This window comes from Phascolarctos cinereus, unplaced genomic scaffold (assembly GCF_003287225.1).
Source record: "Phascolarctos cinereus isolate Bilbo 61053 unplaced genomic scaffold, phaCin_HiC Scaffold_2;HRSCAF=192, whole genome shotgun sequence".
In the NCBI taxonomy this organism is placed as follows: domain Eukaryota; kingdom Metazoa; phylum Chordata; class Mammalia; order Diprotodontia; family Phascolarctidae; genus Phascolarctos; species Phascolarctos cinereus.
Window position 1 is genome coordinate 298458958 of NW_027555625.1, and position 16775 is coordinate 298475732.

Genomic DNA, 16775 nt, shown 5'->3' on the forward strand with positions numbered 1-16775 from the left:
GTAATTGGTCATTGGTATGTACCTTGTGTTTCTCTTGGCTCTTGTATATTAAATCTTCTATTGAATACAGAGGTGGTTTTTTTTTTGACAAAGACATGAAAGTCTGATAATTGATCTAATGGCCATTCTCTTTCTCCCCCCCCCATTTACAATTATGCTTAGCTTTTCTGGGTATGATATTTTCGGCCAGAAGCCCAGTTCTTTCCCTCTACAATATAACAGTGTTCCAAGACCTGTGATCTTTTAGTGTCACCACTGCTAGGTCTTGGGTGATTCTAATTGTGGTACCACTGTATGTAAATTGTTTTTTTTCTTATTGCTCGTAATATTTTGTCCTTGATCTGGGGATTTCAAAATTTGACTATAATATTCCTGTCACTTTTCCTCATAATATCTCCTTCAGGTGGTGATCAGTGGATTTTTTCTATTTCTATTTCCTTCTTCTAATGTTTCAGGACAATTTTCTTTAATTATTTCTTGTATTATGTATCAAGATTCTTTTTTTGGCCAAAACTTTCAGGTAGTCCAATTATTCTTATGTTTTCTCTTTTTGATCTGTTCTCTAGATCCGTTGTTTTTCTTATGTTTCACATTCTCTTCTATTTTTTCATTCTTTATGTTTTGTTTTTTCATTTCTTCATCTCTTATAACTTCACTGGCTTCCTCTTGCCCAATTTTGATTTCAAAGAGTCATTTTCTTCCTTAAGATTCTGGATCTCTTTCTAATTGGTTGACTTTCTTTTCATAATCTTCTTGTTTTTCTTATATTACTCTTATTTTTCTTTTTAGTTTCTCTCATTTGATTTTTAAAGTCTTTTTTAAGTTCTTCAGTGAGTTCTTTTTGGGCAGGTGACCATTTGACATTATTCTTTGGGGTAGATGAGGGTTTCTTTGCTTCAGTCTCCTCCTCTGAAGACAAACCCCGATCTTCTCTATTCCCATAATAGCAGCTCTCCTTTGCCTGTGCTTTTTTTTTGGGGGGGGGGTATTAATTTAGTTTTTATAATCACCTCTAGTCCTGGGCTATGTGGGATGGTGCCTCTAACCCTCTTCAGTTCACTGTTCTGACCTTGAACTCAAACCAAGACTTCCAGCCTCTCTTGTAATGCCCACAGTAGAGGTATCTTCACCGCACTGCTTCTGCACTCACCAGGTGTGTGCTGTTCCTTCTTGCCCAGGCCACTCTCTGTAGCACAGCTGGGTCTGACATTCCTTGTCAAAAGAAGTTCCCTAGATCTTTTTCCGGGTCAGATGCCCAACTCCCCTCACTGTCCTAGGGGTAAAAGTTCCTGTGGCTGGGGCCGAGGCAGCCTCCCAAACCAGCTAACCCTAGGACTTGCCACTTGTTGAAGCGGACCTTAGCCCGGTGGTGTTTACTCTTCACAAGGAGGAAATCTTGTCCAGATTTTTCTTAAGATCTTCTCCAGTTGTCCCAGGAGGTCCCCTGTTCTGCCCCTACTCTTATTTGTTTTCACGTCTCTATGTTCACCCAGAGGCGCTCTTTTATCTCTTTTGTGGAAGAAAATCTTGAGAGCTGGAAATTTTCTGACCTAACTCTATTATCTTCTCAGAATCATCTCTGGGAAATTTTTCTTTGTATCCACCTGCCCTCTTTCTGAATCTTTCTCTCAGTTCACACTTTCTCTCCCTTGCCTATGAATCACCGTTACCTTGCTAATCACTGGTTTGTCAGAGCCCTTCATTCCCTTAAAGCCCACTCCAAAATTGCCTTTCCTTCACCATCACAATCCAAACTTCCATCCTTGACTCCCAGGGATTTTCAGGTAGGAGTTGTTCTGATAAACGTAAATTATAGTAAGAATGAAGCATGAATGAAACTAATCATCACAGGCTATTACATTATAAAAATTAAAAATATTTAGCCAGATGAATTCTGATAGGAGGATGAGAGCAGGATTTTTTTTTTGAGCCAGGGAGGCCTTCAGTTATTTATGTGCTATTCTATTTTTATTTCCTCTAGGATAGATTGATCCTTAAAACGTAGAAGGGCCTTAGAGGTCAACTAATTCAGCCCCCTCATTTTAGAGATGAGGAATATGAAGTCTAAGGAGTGGAAATTATTTGAACAAGATCATACAGTGAACCTAGTACTTGGTCCAAGACTAAAACTTATTGCCCCTAATTTTTAGTCCAAGGCTTTTGCTGTTATTACACAGCTGTGCTAGAACTTACAGGCTGTGGAACAGGTTTCATGGCTGCACAGCTCTACTTCCAAGCTGCTATTTGGTAGTACTGAAAATAAACAAAATGAAGTTAAGACTGCAATCTGTATTCTCTGCTTTTCCTTGAAGGCACAGAACTTATTCTGGCTCTGTTTCAAGAGACAGACATTCCAGAGGGCAAACACATGTGTTTAGTTAGTCTGACCTTTCCAATTTTTGAAGCAACATAATTAATGCTTTCCTTCTTTATTATTTACTTCAGTATGTCTGTCACTTTAAATAGACACAAAGAAAAGTCCTTTCTTCTCTCTAGACAGCAATGATTGCCAAAACGGAAATCAAGTCAAATTCCCAAACATTCAATCATCCAGACTGCATATGTTCCATTTCTATGAATGAGGACAATCTGGACAGTGGAAATGTTTGTTATTATAACAGAATGAAAAGGAACAACACACAGTTGGTTCTCTGAGACACAAGCAAATAAGAAATACTCCATTAATTTAGACCCACATTGAGAGTCTGAGCTTGATTGTGTTTGGTCATTTTCCATTTCTTCTCATCAAGGTGCTTTCAAAGCTCCCAATATATAAAGCCAGATAAGAGTAGAGCTCATTCATTACACTCACTAAATTTAAGCCAATCATAGAATGCCTGACTATTTAGCCTACTTAGATCTGTCCTGGTGTCCCTACCTTTTTAAGAATTTAGAGCTGAAAGAGCCTCAGACCGCATTGAATCCAATACCCTCATTGACACAGAGAAGGAAACTGAGACCTCGTCGTTGTGGTCTGCCCAAAGACACAGAGGTCATTAACAACAAAGCCAGGTTTTAAGCCCATGTCCTTTCATTTCAACTGTGTGGCTCTTTTTCATCATACAGTGCTGCTGCTTCTCAGTAAAATACTGCCTATTCTTGCCTAATGTTTCATAGAAGTGAATGTGTAAGAAAAAATCCGATGCCTTTTAGTCAAAATAAAGCACAAATGTCCCCAGATACCTCAGTGATAAATGATGATTTCTACCCTTCTTTTATAGGCCACCCACTTCACATATCACTCCTTTAGGAAGACACCTCATCCATATTTCCTTCTTAGTCTTTATTCTTGATTGCTTCTGATTAATTATTATCAGAACAGTCCGTAGCTGGTTATCCCAGAGAGTCAGGGGATGGAAGTTATGTTTGGTATAGCACAAGCCTGCTGTTTTGGTTTTTGTCTTGCATCCCCATTGCCTAGCACAGACCCAGGAATGTAATAGGTGCTTGATAAATAATTTGCCTGATGCATTGAGTTGGTCAGGATGCACCTTGCCCCTAGACAGAAGAGAGTATTTTTTGCACTTTTCTGATACAACATTATTGTATATCATAGTTTTGTGTCTGTATCTCGTATCCCCCATCTAGACTACAGGCTCCATGAAGGCACAGAACAGGCCTTTGAGTCAGCTGGAAAGGTTCCATGGTCCTTAGAGTACAGTGGCAAAGTAGATGCTAATGACTCTTTTTTAATGTCATTTTCATCGATAAAATCATACCAATTCTTGATCTTAAATTACTTTGACAGTGCTAAGGACTTTGGTGACAAGAACTTTTTTTTTTCCTGGATCTTCAGTACTGGGGCTATAACACCAGCAGGAGCAGTAATTCAGCTGCATCTCCACAAGGGTTACTTTCCAGGATGATGACCGGAGGCATTGGGCTGGAAGCACTGATGTTCTGAAAGTTCTTAGGTTCATGGTTCTGAGCTGTAACTATCTGGATCTAAGGGGAGATGGTGGTCAAGGTGGTGATGATGGTTTGATTTGCTTGGCACATACTGTCTTCTGTCTCTCCCTCAGGATAAAGCTGCTGCTTCAGCTGTGGCCGGCTTGCCTGCTCTGTGGGTAGAAGATGGTTGGCAGTTGATGGGGGTAGCTAGCCCCTTCACAGAAGTTGTTTCTTTAAGTCATGGTCATGAATTCTAGACTGGAAGTTGGACTGGTGATCTGTGGGATGCTGCCGCTCTAAGGGCTCCTGTGCCTGTCTGCCTTTTGGTGGCATTTGGTCAGCAGTTGTTGCTGGTGGTGAGGAGGAAAGTGAGCCCTTTCTCTACAATGATTTCTCCCCTCAGTGATGGCTGCAAGAGCTCTGCTGGAAGCATATTTGGGGCGGGGGTGGGGTGGGGTGGGGTGGGGATGGGACAGTGCTATTCCTAAGGCTTTTCAGTTCAGGGTCCTGGGCTGTCTCCATTAGAATCTGAGACCAGATGGTGGTCAAGGTGATAGTGGTGATTTGCCTGGCACATGCTGCTCCCTCTCTCTCCCTTAGGGTGACTTGCTGCTTTAGCTAGGCTGGCTTGGATATGAGTTTGGCTATGAGATAGGTGGACATGTCCCATAAGCACTTTGTGATGCAAGACTGGAGCTAAAGAGAGAGAAGAGGGTTGAATGTGTAGCTCTGGGAGTCATCTACATGGAAGTGATAGTTAAACCCATGGGAACAAATGAAATCACTGCATGAACCAGTGTACAGAAAGGAAAAGAGAATGCTCCCAGTGCAGAGTTCTGGAGTGCCAAAGTAAGTCCACTTGGGCTCCATTTACAGTGAAGACAGCATGAGATGGATAGTGAAGCAGCAGAGGAGATGTAGCAGGAGTATTTGTACGTGGGCTCCAGCCTTCTTCACCCACCTGACATCTTTCCGTTGCCATTTAGGTCACTTGTAAATTTGATGCTTCCAAGATGTAGTTATGTAGGTAAGATTATTGGTGTTCTGAAGATTGCCTTTTATGGACAGTTGTCTTGGCGTTATTTAAAGGGATACATAGTTTCTCATGTCACTTTTTTTCTATTCGATTTTGGACACTGTTCATTGTATATCTGTAGCAACTGTCCAAGATACATGTCCTGTTCCAATGGCCTACCCATGCAACTGCACATCACAAGCTGGATAATATGTGGTTTTCTTCTACTGTATGTTAATTATACTCTCTGAAGATCTTGTTTACTTAGCTAGCTTTATCTGATGTTTCTCTTCATATAGTCTTGATTTTTTTTTTTTGGCCAGGCGTTTGGGGTTAAGTGACTTGCCCAGGGTCACACAGCAAGTAAGTATTATGTATCTGAAGCTGGATTTGAACTCAGGTCCTCCTGAATCCAGGGCCGATGCTCTATCCACTACACCACCTGGCTTCCCCCTAATCTTGAATCTAGAATCTACAAGTTTGGAAATAAACATGTGAGAAAAAAAATTAAGTCTGCCAAACAAAATTCAGAATGTAACTGCCCCCAAAAACCTCAGTAATTAATAATAAGAATTCATCAATTTAATTTTTACTCATTCTTTAAGGCCCAACCTAAGTGCCACTTCCATTAAGAAACCTTTCCTTATCTTCCCAGTCAGTAATGACTGTCCCCTGACCTCACAACATTTTATTTGAACTTTTCTACTGTTGTTGTGTATTAGTGTATACAATAGTTATCACATTATCGTGTAGGCAGTTAGGTGGCACAGTGCCCAAACAACTGTGCCTGGATTCAGGAAGAGCTGAGTTCAAATCCTGCCTCAAACACTTACTAGCTGTGTAACCCTGGGCAGTCATTTAACCTCCTCAATTTCCTGATCTGTAAAATGGAAGTAAGAATACTACTTACCTCATAGGGTGATTGTGAGAGTCAAATGATTTAACATATATGTAAAGTGCTTTGCAAAACATGCAGGCTGTTGTTATTATATTAGTGTCTTAGCCTTCTAGACTGTGAGCTTCATGAGCCCAGGATGTCACATTTAAACTTTGGGCCCAGTTCTGTGCTCAGAATTCTGTACACAATAGACAGTTGATCATTGTTTTCTGAACTAAATTAAATTGGATTGATCAATAATAATGATAATCAGGTGAATAAGGAAAAGGCTTTGAAAATTAGATTTGCTTTCATTTTATACAGCAACAAATCTGGGAGGTGAGTCATGCAGATGAACTTTCCTCCCCCTGGAGACCATTGTGTTTGACACAGCAGAACTTTCAGTCCCACCAGTCTCTGGGAACTCATGCTTTTTAGCCTTAGGCTAAAAAATGTGCTTATCAGATCTGTACATCATAGTCATGGAATCATAGTAACACTGGAAGGTACCTCAAAATGTTAAATGCTAAAACTGGAAGTGACCTTAGAACACAGAATATAACAGCTGGAAGGAACCTTGGAACATAGAATATTAAAACTTAGAATATTAAAGCTGGAAAAGACCTTGGATTATAGAATGTCTGACATATTATACATAAAACATACATTCTCTGTGGCAGGAACCTCTTTCAGGTCTAACATTCTTTGTTCTCTTGTTCTAACAGTTTACATTCCAATATCCTTTCAGTTTCTTTTGAATAGCCTATCATTTGGTGAACTTTTCTTATGTTAAAATCTGTTTGTTTTAATATGTATTTAAAATGTATTTCTTTTGGGTTTGTGCACCGATTGGTCACATTTTACTGACTACATCTCATTTTGTTTTCCTCTGTTCTTCTTACCCTCCTCTCCACCCTCCTTTTCTCAGCTGGAGTCTCTCAGTTGCTGCTCTGTATGTGTCAGGCTAGTGACTTGTAATGTTTATTAATACAGTGTCACTCTTGCTGTTGAAAAAAAAAAGTGATGTTTCTCAGAAGCTTGTGATAAAATGTGGCGTTTGATTTCAAGATCCTGCCTACACTGTATGTTGAATACATTCTCAGATGTTATGCAGTTCACTGAGCTGACAGTTATGGAAACCCCGCCTGGGGACCCCATTTCAGCAGGACATATTTGAGCAGAAACAGTTTGCAAAACTTTACACACTTAAACTCCTGCCAAGGCAAACTGTTAGCCACTTGAGTTTGTTATAAATACCCGGTGGCAGTGGTTGGAAGTAGCCCATGGTGTGTTTTATATTCTGAACTGAATGTGAATGTCTTTGCGGTTCTATAGAGTAGTAAATAATTGAGTTTGATTAGGGAGAGGGACCTCATTATCCCCCACCTGTGCCCAGCTGGAAGGGGAGGGTCGAAATGAAGCCATTAGCTGTCTCTCTTACTGGCAACTCAAAGAGCTCAAATACATCTGTGTCTTATTTTCTTTTCTGGCACAATCAGTCGCGTGGGCTAAGCAGGCATGACCGAATTTGGCAAGTTTCAAGGACTCTGGCGAAGTTACACAAGGAGAAGACGGAGGGCAGTCATTTTGGCTTCTTACTGCCCATTAGTCTGGCAAGTTCTGTTTTTGGAAAATGTCCATTGTGAAAGGGTGTGCTTTATCCAATGTCAAACATGCTTTGTGAAGACAATGCACTTTGATCTATTTTTAAAACTTGTCAGGTCAAGTTAAACAAAATGTGGTATTCACACAAGTGTAAACTCTTTTTGCCTGTGGAATTATTCCCAGAAGGCTTACTTTAAACAACCATAGGTTGTAATTATTACGTGTAGTTCTCCCTTTCTCCTTAGGCATTTCCGCTTTGTAACCAAAGGGGCAATGTATAGAGTGTCACAGTAATCAGTAAGGGTTCAAGGTAATGGCTAGGATTGGGAGGATGTGGACATTGACCTAGACAAACTGTGGTCATGGAAGCAGCAGCATGCAACATCAAGAACTTTGAACTTGGAGTCTGGAGACCTAAGTCTGTGCCCCAGCTGGGCCACTCATCCTTAGGATGTGTGGTTTCACCTCTCTTAGGCTTCTCTTTCATTAGTTATAAAATGATGGGCTCAGCCAAGATCAGGTCCTTTTAGGACTAACATTTCCTAACATTCTTTCTTATCTTTCGTTGTCTGTGAATCCATCTGTAAAACCAAGGCACAGTGAGGGAAAGCAACTTGCTCAGGATCATACAGCAGTGTATTGTCATGTGTAGCACTCCCCCTGCATTCCGTGTCACTTTGTACTCACCCTCTATGCCTGCCATTGACCAGCTGAAGGGCTAATGGGTCTTGAGTTGGTTTGGGTTTTGGGTTTTTTGGTCTCCTCCTTTCCTACTGTATGATATGAGAATAATGTGTCCTACACCCAAGCCCTGGACTTCTGATGACTAAGATGTAACATGCTTGAGAACCCCAAAACAAGAAACCCTTTGCCACTCGGGGAGGATACATGTAATGGAAATCCATTATTTCATTCAGATGCCTAGTTTTGTGTATTGCCTCATGGCATGGTAGAAATACCTTGGGAGACTTAGGACAGAAGATGGAGGCTCAGATAACTGGTTCTGTCACTAGCCTTGGGCTTGTCCCTTCACTTTTCTGAACTTGATTTATTTTACCTGTAGAATGGGGATTATAACACTTGTATTTCCTCCCTCAAAAGCAGTTATAAGGAATGTGGATTATAAACTAGTCAGCACTATAGACATATGAGATGATTAGGACAATCTATCACCAAAAGTCTTTTTTTAATACCTCTTCTTAACATAAAGGTGGTATTAACTTCATGAAGCTTGTGCCAGAAGTACTGAAGCTCTTGTAGGTCCCATCTAACTGGAAAAGCTTTGAAAATGAACCTGGGGATGGACTGTGTACATCATTAGGTGAAATACAGTGACTCTTGTGGCTAAAATGCTGGTCACCAGGGGATGTATGTTGGGGGCCACAGGCACTCATGAAGATTTCTGCTACCAAAAAAAGGAAGCATGGTGATCTATGTTTGAAGAGAACAGCTACATGAATGTACTTGCTGATTTTTTCTTCAGTTTTTAGAGTATTGCTATTATTGAATAACAATAATATTATTAATATTCTAGAACTTATCACAATATTTCAGTTAATAAGTAATTTAATTGATGAATTCATGAATATAAATAACAACTCTTCCATACTTTAGTAGATGGTTTCTTGAGCTGTTGCAGGGGAGAAATGCCTTGTATATTAAAAACATGTGACTATGAATGGTGCCCCTGCCATTCTTTGGTAGAGATGGAAATGAGGAATATAGGGTCATTGATTCTATTTATGCTTTCACTGGAATGAACAAAGACAAATCCTAAATGTGAATGACTACCCATGTGACCTAAGGGCAGATTGTTTCACCCCTAATGTATGGTGTAAAAAGTATTTGATTTTGTATGAGAGGACCCATGGATACGTTCTGGCTCTGCTGCTTACTAGCATTGTGATCTTGATAAGTTAGGTCAGCTTCCCTGTGCCACCATTTTGTCATTTGTACAATGAAGGAGTTAGACTAAATCAAAGATTCTTAATCAGGGGTCCAAAGCCCCTTATGGAGTCTGAATATGGCCAAGTTCCTGGATCCAGGAACTTAGATGAGAAAAAATATTTTAGTAGCTATTTCAGCATCACTGGGTTTTGTAATCCTACCTGTGTTTTTATGCATTTAAAAACATTCTGAGAAGATGTCCATAGGCTTTACAAAATTGCCAAAGGGTTCCCCCCCCCTTCCCCCCTGATTAAGAACCCCAAGACTAGATGATCTGTGTTCTGGTTAAACTCTGAATCTGCAGTCCCAGTAAGCCTCTGTTTCTTTATCTGTGCAATGGGAATGAATAATTTTTATATTGCTTCCCTCACAAGTTTGTGAGAAAAATAGAGGGAGGAAACAAGGATTTATTAAGCCATTTACTGTGTGCCAGGTATGATGCTAAATATAAGCAAAAAGAAAGACAGTCTCTGCCCTTAAGGGGAAAGATAACACCCTGAAGGGAGCTGAAAAGGAGGAACAGGGCCAGGCAGAGAAAGGAGGCTGGCTGGCTTTGTTTCCTACCTGACACAGAGGCTTCAGGAGGAAGTCTCCAATGGGAGAAGAGAGGCAGACCTTTCAGAGGGATATACCAGAGTGAGCAAGGGAAATTCTAGCATGAACCAACAGAATAGGGGGCATGGTTTTAAAGTAAAAAAAAAAAATCAGGAAAAAGGTCAAGAGGGGAAAAGGAGCAAGGCCCAGAGCTGCCCTGGGAAAACTTTTGTTATAAATGAAGAAAATAATTTGTAAATCTTAAAGTACGTTATAAATATGAATAGGTGTCATTTTTCCTTATGTACTGCCATGATATACTCATGCTATAGGGGAGACCCTCAGTTCTCAAAAGTACTAGCAAAACAAAGCTCTAGAAAGCCTTCACAAATTTAGGCCTTGAGCATGGGCAGAAGGGCAGATAGGCAGATATTACCTGTCCTCTTAAGGACCAGCCTGGCCAAGCTGGGAAAGGCTCACCACCAAGTAGGAAGAAGAGTGCTCAATTTCTCAGTTACAGGAACTCATGGAAACTACCTACTAGTGTAAAGTGGTTGAGATACAAGTCAGTGGAGGGAATACCCACTCTTAAAACATCACAGATATGTGAAGTGTCATTATTATTAGTATCACCAGCATTAGTATTAATACTTGTATCATTTCTTTAAGGTAAGTCTAGTGGTGGATGCAGGATGGAATTTGCCCCCTCAGAGTGTAGCAATCTATCCCCAGTCACCAAAGTTTTTCTCTCTCCATCTGGAGAAAAAGGAGCAAGGCCCAGAGCTGCCCTGGGAAAACTTATTAGGGCTGGTTGAGCATACTGTGTTCAGGATGGAACCTTCTTCTCTCTTTGTAATTGAGCCCCAGAGTGAGATAGTACTCACTTCCACAGCAGCATTCTGAGTGCTGAGCCTTTTACCTTTATGGTGGGTTTTTGTTCTCCTCTCGTGAACCTTGCTCCCTTGGCTTCAGCGCAGAGGCTGTAAAGGAAGATGGAAAGCCAAGTTACCTCAGAATGATCACTATCATTAACATTCACGGGCGGTTCACTTATCATTCCTGACTATACAGACATGGCAGCCGCTCGGAAGCGTCCGCAGGTGTAGCACGATGATACATATTACATTGTGCCACAATGGATTTATGTATTCTGTAACAAAAGAAAAGTGTAATGAAAAAATACAGAAGGTGATCCTTTATTCCTCCACTGCACAATTTATCAGGAATGCCTGTGGATGATAAGTGCCCAGCATTTCCGGGCCTTTCTTTAACCTTGTCACCCAGGTAGGTTTTGGTAAAATGACAGAAAAAAAATAGAGATCAGTGATCTTCTTCTATTCAAAAGCTCACTTTAAAGGACCTTTTTAATTTGTGGAAATTTGAACTAAACAGAAGGTATCCTTTTGAGGGTTTTTACAAATAAGGATAAAGCTATTGTTCCCTAAAATAATACGATCTGCCAGATGCAACTAAGGCTAAGATGTTTATAATTTACGTACTATGCCTCATAGGATTTAGAGCTGAAAAGCCCTTAGAGATCATCTAGTTTGCCCCCCTCATTTTACAGATGAGGCAACTGAGGACCAAAGAAGGCAAATGACTCAACAGAGATCACACAGCTGGAATGCAAACTTGTGTCTACTGACTCCAAATTCAGTGGTCTTTCCACTGAACTGCTCTGCCATACCATATTCCCCCTTGAGGTAACAAATGTCGCACCTCACCTAGTCTATCTATTGTCTCTCACCCTTCCTACATGAATTGCCTCACCTCCTTTTTCAGTGACATATATCTTTACATAATTAATTATCTGAATTAAAACTTGTCCAGTTACAGTGAGAATATATAGAATTATAAACTGCTGGAATCAGAACCTTAGCAGTCAGCTATTCAAAATCTCATCTTAAGTATGAATTGCCTCCTGGCAAGGAGTTATCCAGATTCTGCTTTATTACCTCTGGAGATTGGAAGCTCACTGCTTCCTAAGGAAGTATGTTCCATTCTCAAGACACATAGGATCCTTATATGAATTGGAAAACAACCTCCTTGTAACTTCCTCTGATTTCTCTCACTTCTGCCTTTCAAGGTCATACAGAATAAATCCAGTCCTTCTTCTACCTTACAGCTTTTCAGATATTCAGAGACAGTAGTCATATTTCCTCAGTACCAAGACTTCTCTTCTCCAGGATAAAGATTGCCCATTTCTTCATCTGATCTTCATAGCATGATATTAAGTCCCTTTACCATCCTGGCCAGCTTCTTGATATGCTTCATCTTAGCCTTCCTAAAATGTGGAACCCAGAACAGGACATTCCAGATGTAGTCTTCTATTTACTCTTACATTGGGTAGCAGAATTGCTATCCCCTCCCTCAGTCTGGACACTAGCCTTCCATGCAAGGTGTGCAGTCCTCAGAACTGTCCCTAGAATGCTTCAAATCATTGGCATCCATCTGCTTGTGCATTCAGAACACATCCCCAATCATATTGTTACAGATGGGAAACTTGCTAACTTATAAAAACAAAACCAAGCAATGAAGGCCTAGTAAGTCAAAACTCAGATGATTGGCATTCACTCCAGACATGTCCTGGCCCCATTCCAAAGCAAATGTCCACCAGTTTATAAATGTGGAGGGTACTTTACATTTCAGTCCTCTTGCCAAAGTATCACTTACTGAAATGCTCACTAAATATAGGAAAATGAAGAGCTTTTCCTCATTTTGCTTTGATCAGTAAAATAAACTTTTAAAGATTGTTCTGGGATGGGCTCCAGCTTCTGAGGTAAAGAATGGCTGTGGCTCAGGCCTGATCTAGTAACAGAGCATTCAGTAAAATTAGCTTGACAGCTCTTAAGCCAGCTGCTCAATAGGAAGAAGTTGACCAAGTTAAAATGGATAAAAATGCCTGCCAGATCAACCCCAGCTTTTGCCTTTGAACAAATGAAATATCACATAGTAAACAGCAGGCCTTTACAGGGGAGGGGGAGGATATGGCTTGATATTGGCAAAACAAATTGGGTCATCAGTGTTGAGCTACTCAGCTTGGTTCAAGATTGTGAACGCCCTGATTCATTCTCATGTAACTGGAAAATCTTGTTCTCATCTGGCCATCTTAGAACAGGGTGGCGAAGGTGGGAATGGTTAAAGGTGGCAAAAAACAAAGTTTTGACCCATTGATGGACTGAAAAAATCGGAATTCTTTCCTTCATTGAAATGCATTAGAAATATGAGCTGTTGTCATTTTCCCCTTCGGGATTCTTGTGCAAAAGTGGAGTTCTTACCAAATTCTTTATAGTGTCTGAACACTCACAAATAGTCATTCCGGTGTTCTTAGGTGAAAACTTTGTCTTCTAACAGAGGCCATTCAGAATTGTTCTATTTGACTCTTCAATGCTAGGATGTAATGGAACAGGAAGAAGCGTGGTATGATGAAAACATCATTGGACCAGGAGTACAGACACTTTAATCAGAGAGGTTCTTGACCTAGGTCTCTCACATCTTGGCTATATGATGAATTGACAACTTCTGCTTCTGTGTGTGTGTGTGCGTGCGCGCGCGCAAATGTTTCTTCATATATAAGTTAAGTGGTTGCACTAGAAAATCTCTAAGGTCCATACCAGCTCTGTGTCCTGCTTTTGATACATACAGATTCTGTGACTTTGGGCAAGTCACTTAACTTCTCAGTGCCCCAGTAGATCTCTAAGACTAAGTTGCAGAGAAGGTGTTGACTTCCATTAATGTAGAGAATGTCCTAGATTGATGAAATCTCATGCCCAGACCCTTTCCTATTCTGCTTCATTTTTTTTTCTTTTTTGGTACTTAGGTGAACATATGAAACTGAAATTTAACCTAAAAGATGCTTCAGTATTCTTTAATATTTTGATTTCTTCTAAATAAGTTCTGGTCCACATATACATATAAGGCATCTATTGTATATCTTTAAAATATTGTGCTAGGCACTGGGGGACTCTCAGCCTTCATGGGGCTTATAATCTAGTGGGGGATGACACCTAGATAACTAGTGCAAAATAATAGATGGTAAAGGCAAGAGAGGTACAGGCAAAGTGTTGTGTGGGATCCAAGGAAGAAAGGTTATTAACAACTGGACAGATTAGGGAAAGCTTCATGGATTAGGTAGCATTTTAATCAGGCTTGAAAGGAAGTAAGAATTCAACAGGCAGAAGAGAGGGCTAAGGAAAGTATAAGCAAAGTTAACAGAAACTGACAAATGTAGGGTATGAATAGATGACAGGAAGAAACAATTTATTAAGTGCCTACTATGTGTCAGGCACCATGCTAAGCAGTTTACAAATATTACACATCAATGATTCCCCCCGGCGAGGTTGGCACTATTATGATCTCCATTTTACACAGGAGGAAACTGAAGCAAAAAGAGGTTAAGTGATTTGCCTAGAGTCACACAGCTAAATGTGTGAGACTGGGTTTGAACTCAGGTCTTCCGGACTAGGCCCAGAACTCTACCCATTACACAACCAGCTGCCAGCAAAGTTTGGTTTGACTTCAGTGTGAATTATGTGGAGAAGATTTACATAACCTAAAACTAGACGAGCATTGTCATGCCAAGGTTCTCAGGCTCTTGATGGCCATGATCAGGTGTTTATATATTTATTAAGTAACAACCACACAATAATTAAATGTTGTTTAAGATTTAGATTTCCTCACAACTTACAACAGTATAAATAATACAACTGAGGTTCAGGGAGTTTGTGATTTCCCTGTGGTCACCCAGCTACTAGGAGGGCAGCAAGGAGTCATTGATGGTTTTTAAGCAGTGGAGTGACATGACCAGCTCTGTGCTTAAGGAAAGTTAGTCTGGCAGCAAGTAAAGGAAAGAATTGAAGGAATGAGAAAGAAGGGACAGGAAAGATGCATGAAAGGGCTGTTCCAGTTGTGATAGGGTTATAGTATTTAGAGCTAGAAGCAACCTCTGAGGTTCAATGTCCTATACAGATAGGGCCAGAAAAGTGAAATGATCTGACCAAGGCCACACAGCTTTTATGTACATTTCAGACCTGGGATTTAAACCCAGGTCCACTGGCTCCAAAACTCTTGTTCTTCCTGTTATACTAAACTGCCTCAGAGATCATAGAATTAGAGATAGAAGGGACTTGGAAATCCTATAGTCCAACCCCCTTTATTTTATGGATAAGGACCCTGAAATCCAGAGCTTGCTTTGCCCAAACTCACATCATGAGTAGCAGAACTAAGATTTGAACTCATGTCCTCTGATTTACTGTTTTTTTTTCCCACTTCACCAGGCAGGTAGTAAAAAGGAAACTGTACTAACTGATGGTAGTGAGGATAGAGAGAAGATGTTGCATAGGTAAAATCAATATGACTTTGTAACTTACTAGACATGAATGTTGCAAAAGGGGAAAAAGTCAAAGAATCTTTCTACTGTGGAGTCTGTGAACATTGCCAATATCTTTAAAAATATTGACTACCCCATTAAAAAGAATCTTCCCTCCACTGGGTGTCTAAATTGCTTTGGAGAATAATTTTTTTTTCCTGCATTGCTCAACCTCTTTCCTCTGGGGCCCCATGATCCTTAATATGATGGCAGTAACTGTCTGCAGTGACATCTACTGACACAAACAGAACTCATCTATTGTCAGCCCCCAGCTGGAGAATTTCTCCTGTGAACTAGCATCAGAAGCCTGTGTCCACCAGCAACCAGCATACCAGGGAGGCTTAATTTGAGATGAATGACAAAAAAGGCCTATTTCTTGACCCCTGTCCCATGGTCAGCAGCAAGTACAATAATGCCATTTCTTCCTTTTTGCTCTTAGTTGTTGACTTGATCAATTTCGAGTTTATTGGCCCTTTTTCTTAAAACGCTCTTAAACCACATTGAAGAAGGCAATAAAATTTCTCTGGATGAATGTTGGTGATCATTTAATATCTGTCTTTTCTCTTACAGAAATGCTGCTCATGGATTCTCCCTTATTCAGGTGGACAGTACGAAGGTCACCATGAAGGACATCTTACAGAAGGCACTGAAGCGGAGGAAAGGCTCTCAGAGGGGTTCAGGTGGGACAGTAAATAGTTTCTCTGAAGACTAAAGTTTTAGTCTGAAATTTTAAACACTTTTTTTTGGGGGTGGGAGGTGTTAGCAGGAGTTGGTGTTCCTCATTTTTAGTTACTTTCAAGATAAATCCCCAGATAGTGCCTTCATACCCTACCCTTGAAGACCCAGGTTTGAATACTAGCTTGGCCTTTCATTCCGTTTGACTTTGGGCAAGTCATTTCCCCTTGATGAACCTTAGTTTCCTCATCTGTATAATGACATAGTTGGACTAAATCAGGATCTGTTAACTTGCTTTCTTTACATTTTGATAATATATTTCAATATCATTGGCTTCCTTTGCTATCCTACGTATTCTATTTTGCACATTTATAAACATTATTCTGAGAAAGGGTCTATAGGCTTCACTAGAAAGCCAAAGGCTCCAATGACACAAAAAAGGTTAATACTCTCTAGATGAGATGATCATGGAATTTTTTTCCAACTCTGAAATCCTGTCATGCTATGAACTGGTTCTGCAAAAACAGAACATGAGGCTAAAGATTATTGCCAACAATAAGCAATTTGTTCCCTAATGAAGACCATTTCGTTCACATCTTAGATAGTTAACCTGATGATGGTACAGTGCAGTTTTCCAATGGCATAGTGGCATTTGGCTATAATGTGATTGTCTTAATGATATTGTTTTGAAGTTATGTTGGTCAGAGAAGTATTAAAATAATAACAATCATGATATATTGCTGTAAAACCTTTGAAGTTTACAAAGTGCTTGAATCTTTGAAAGGTAGATTAGTTCAAGGATAATAATCCTCATTTTACAGCTGAGGAAACTAAGGTTTGGAGAGAAGTGGTTTAGTGGAAAG

General features: G+C 40.2%; 1 protein-coding gene across 4 annotated transcripts in view; it reads left to right on the forward strand.

Annotated features, from left to right (window-relative positions):
- Positions 1-16775, forward strand: part of MAPKAP1 (MAPK associated protein 1) — a 319648-nt gene that overhangs the window by 187317 nt on the left and 115556 nt on the right. For all 4 annotated transcript variants that reach the window (XM_020967543.2, XM_078150124.1, XM_020967541.2 and 1 more), the window contains one exon: positions 15808-15917. In XM_020967543.2, coding sequence (XP_020823202.1) covers positions 15808-15917 — 110 coding nt within the window. The remainder of the gene's footprint in view (positions 1-15807; positions 15918-16775) is intronic.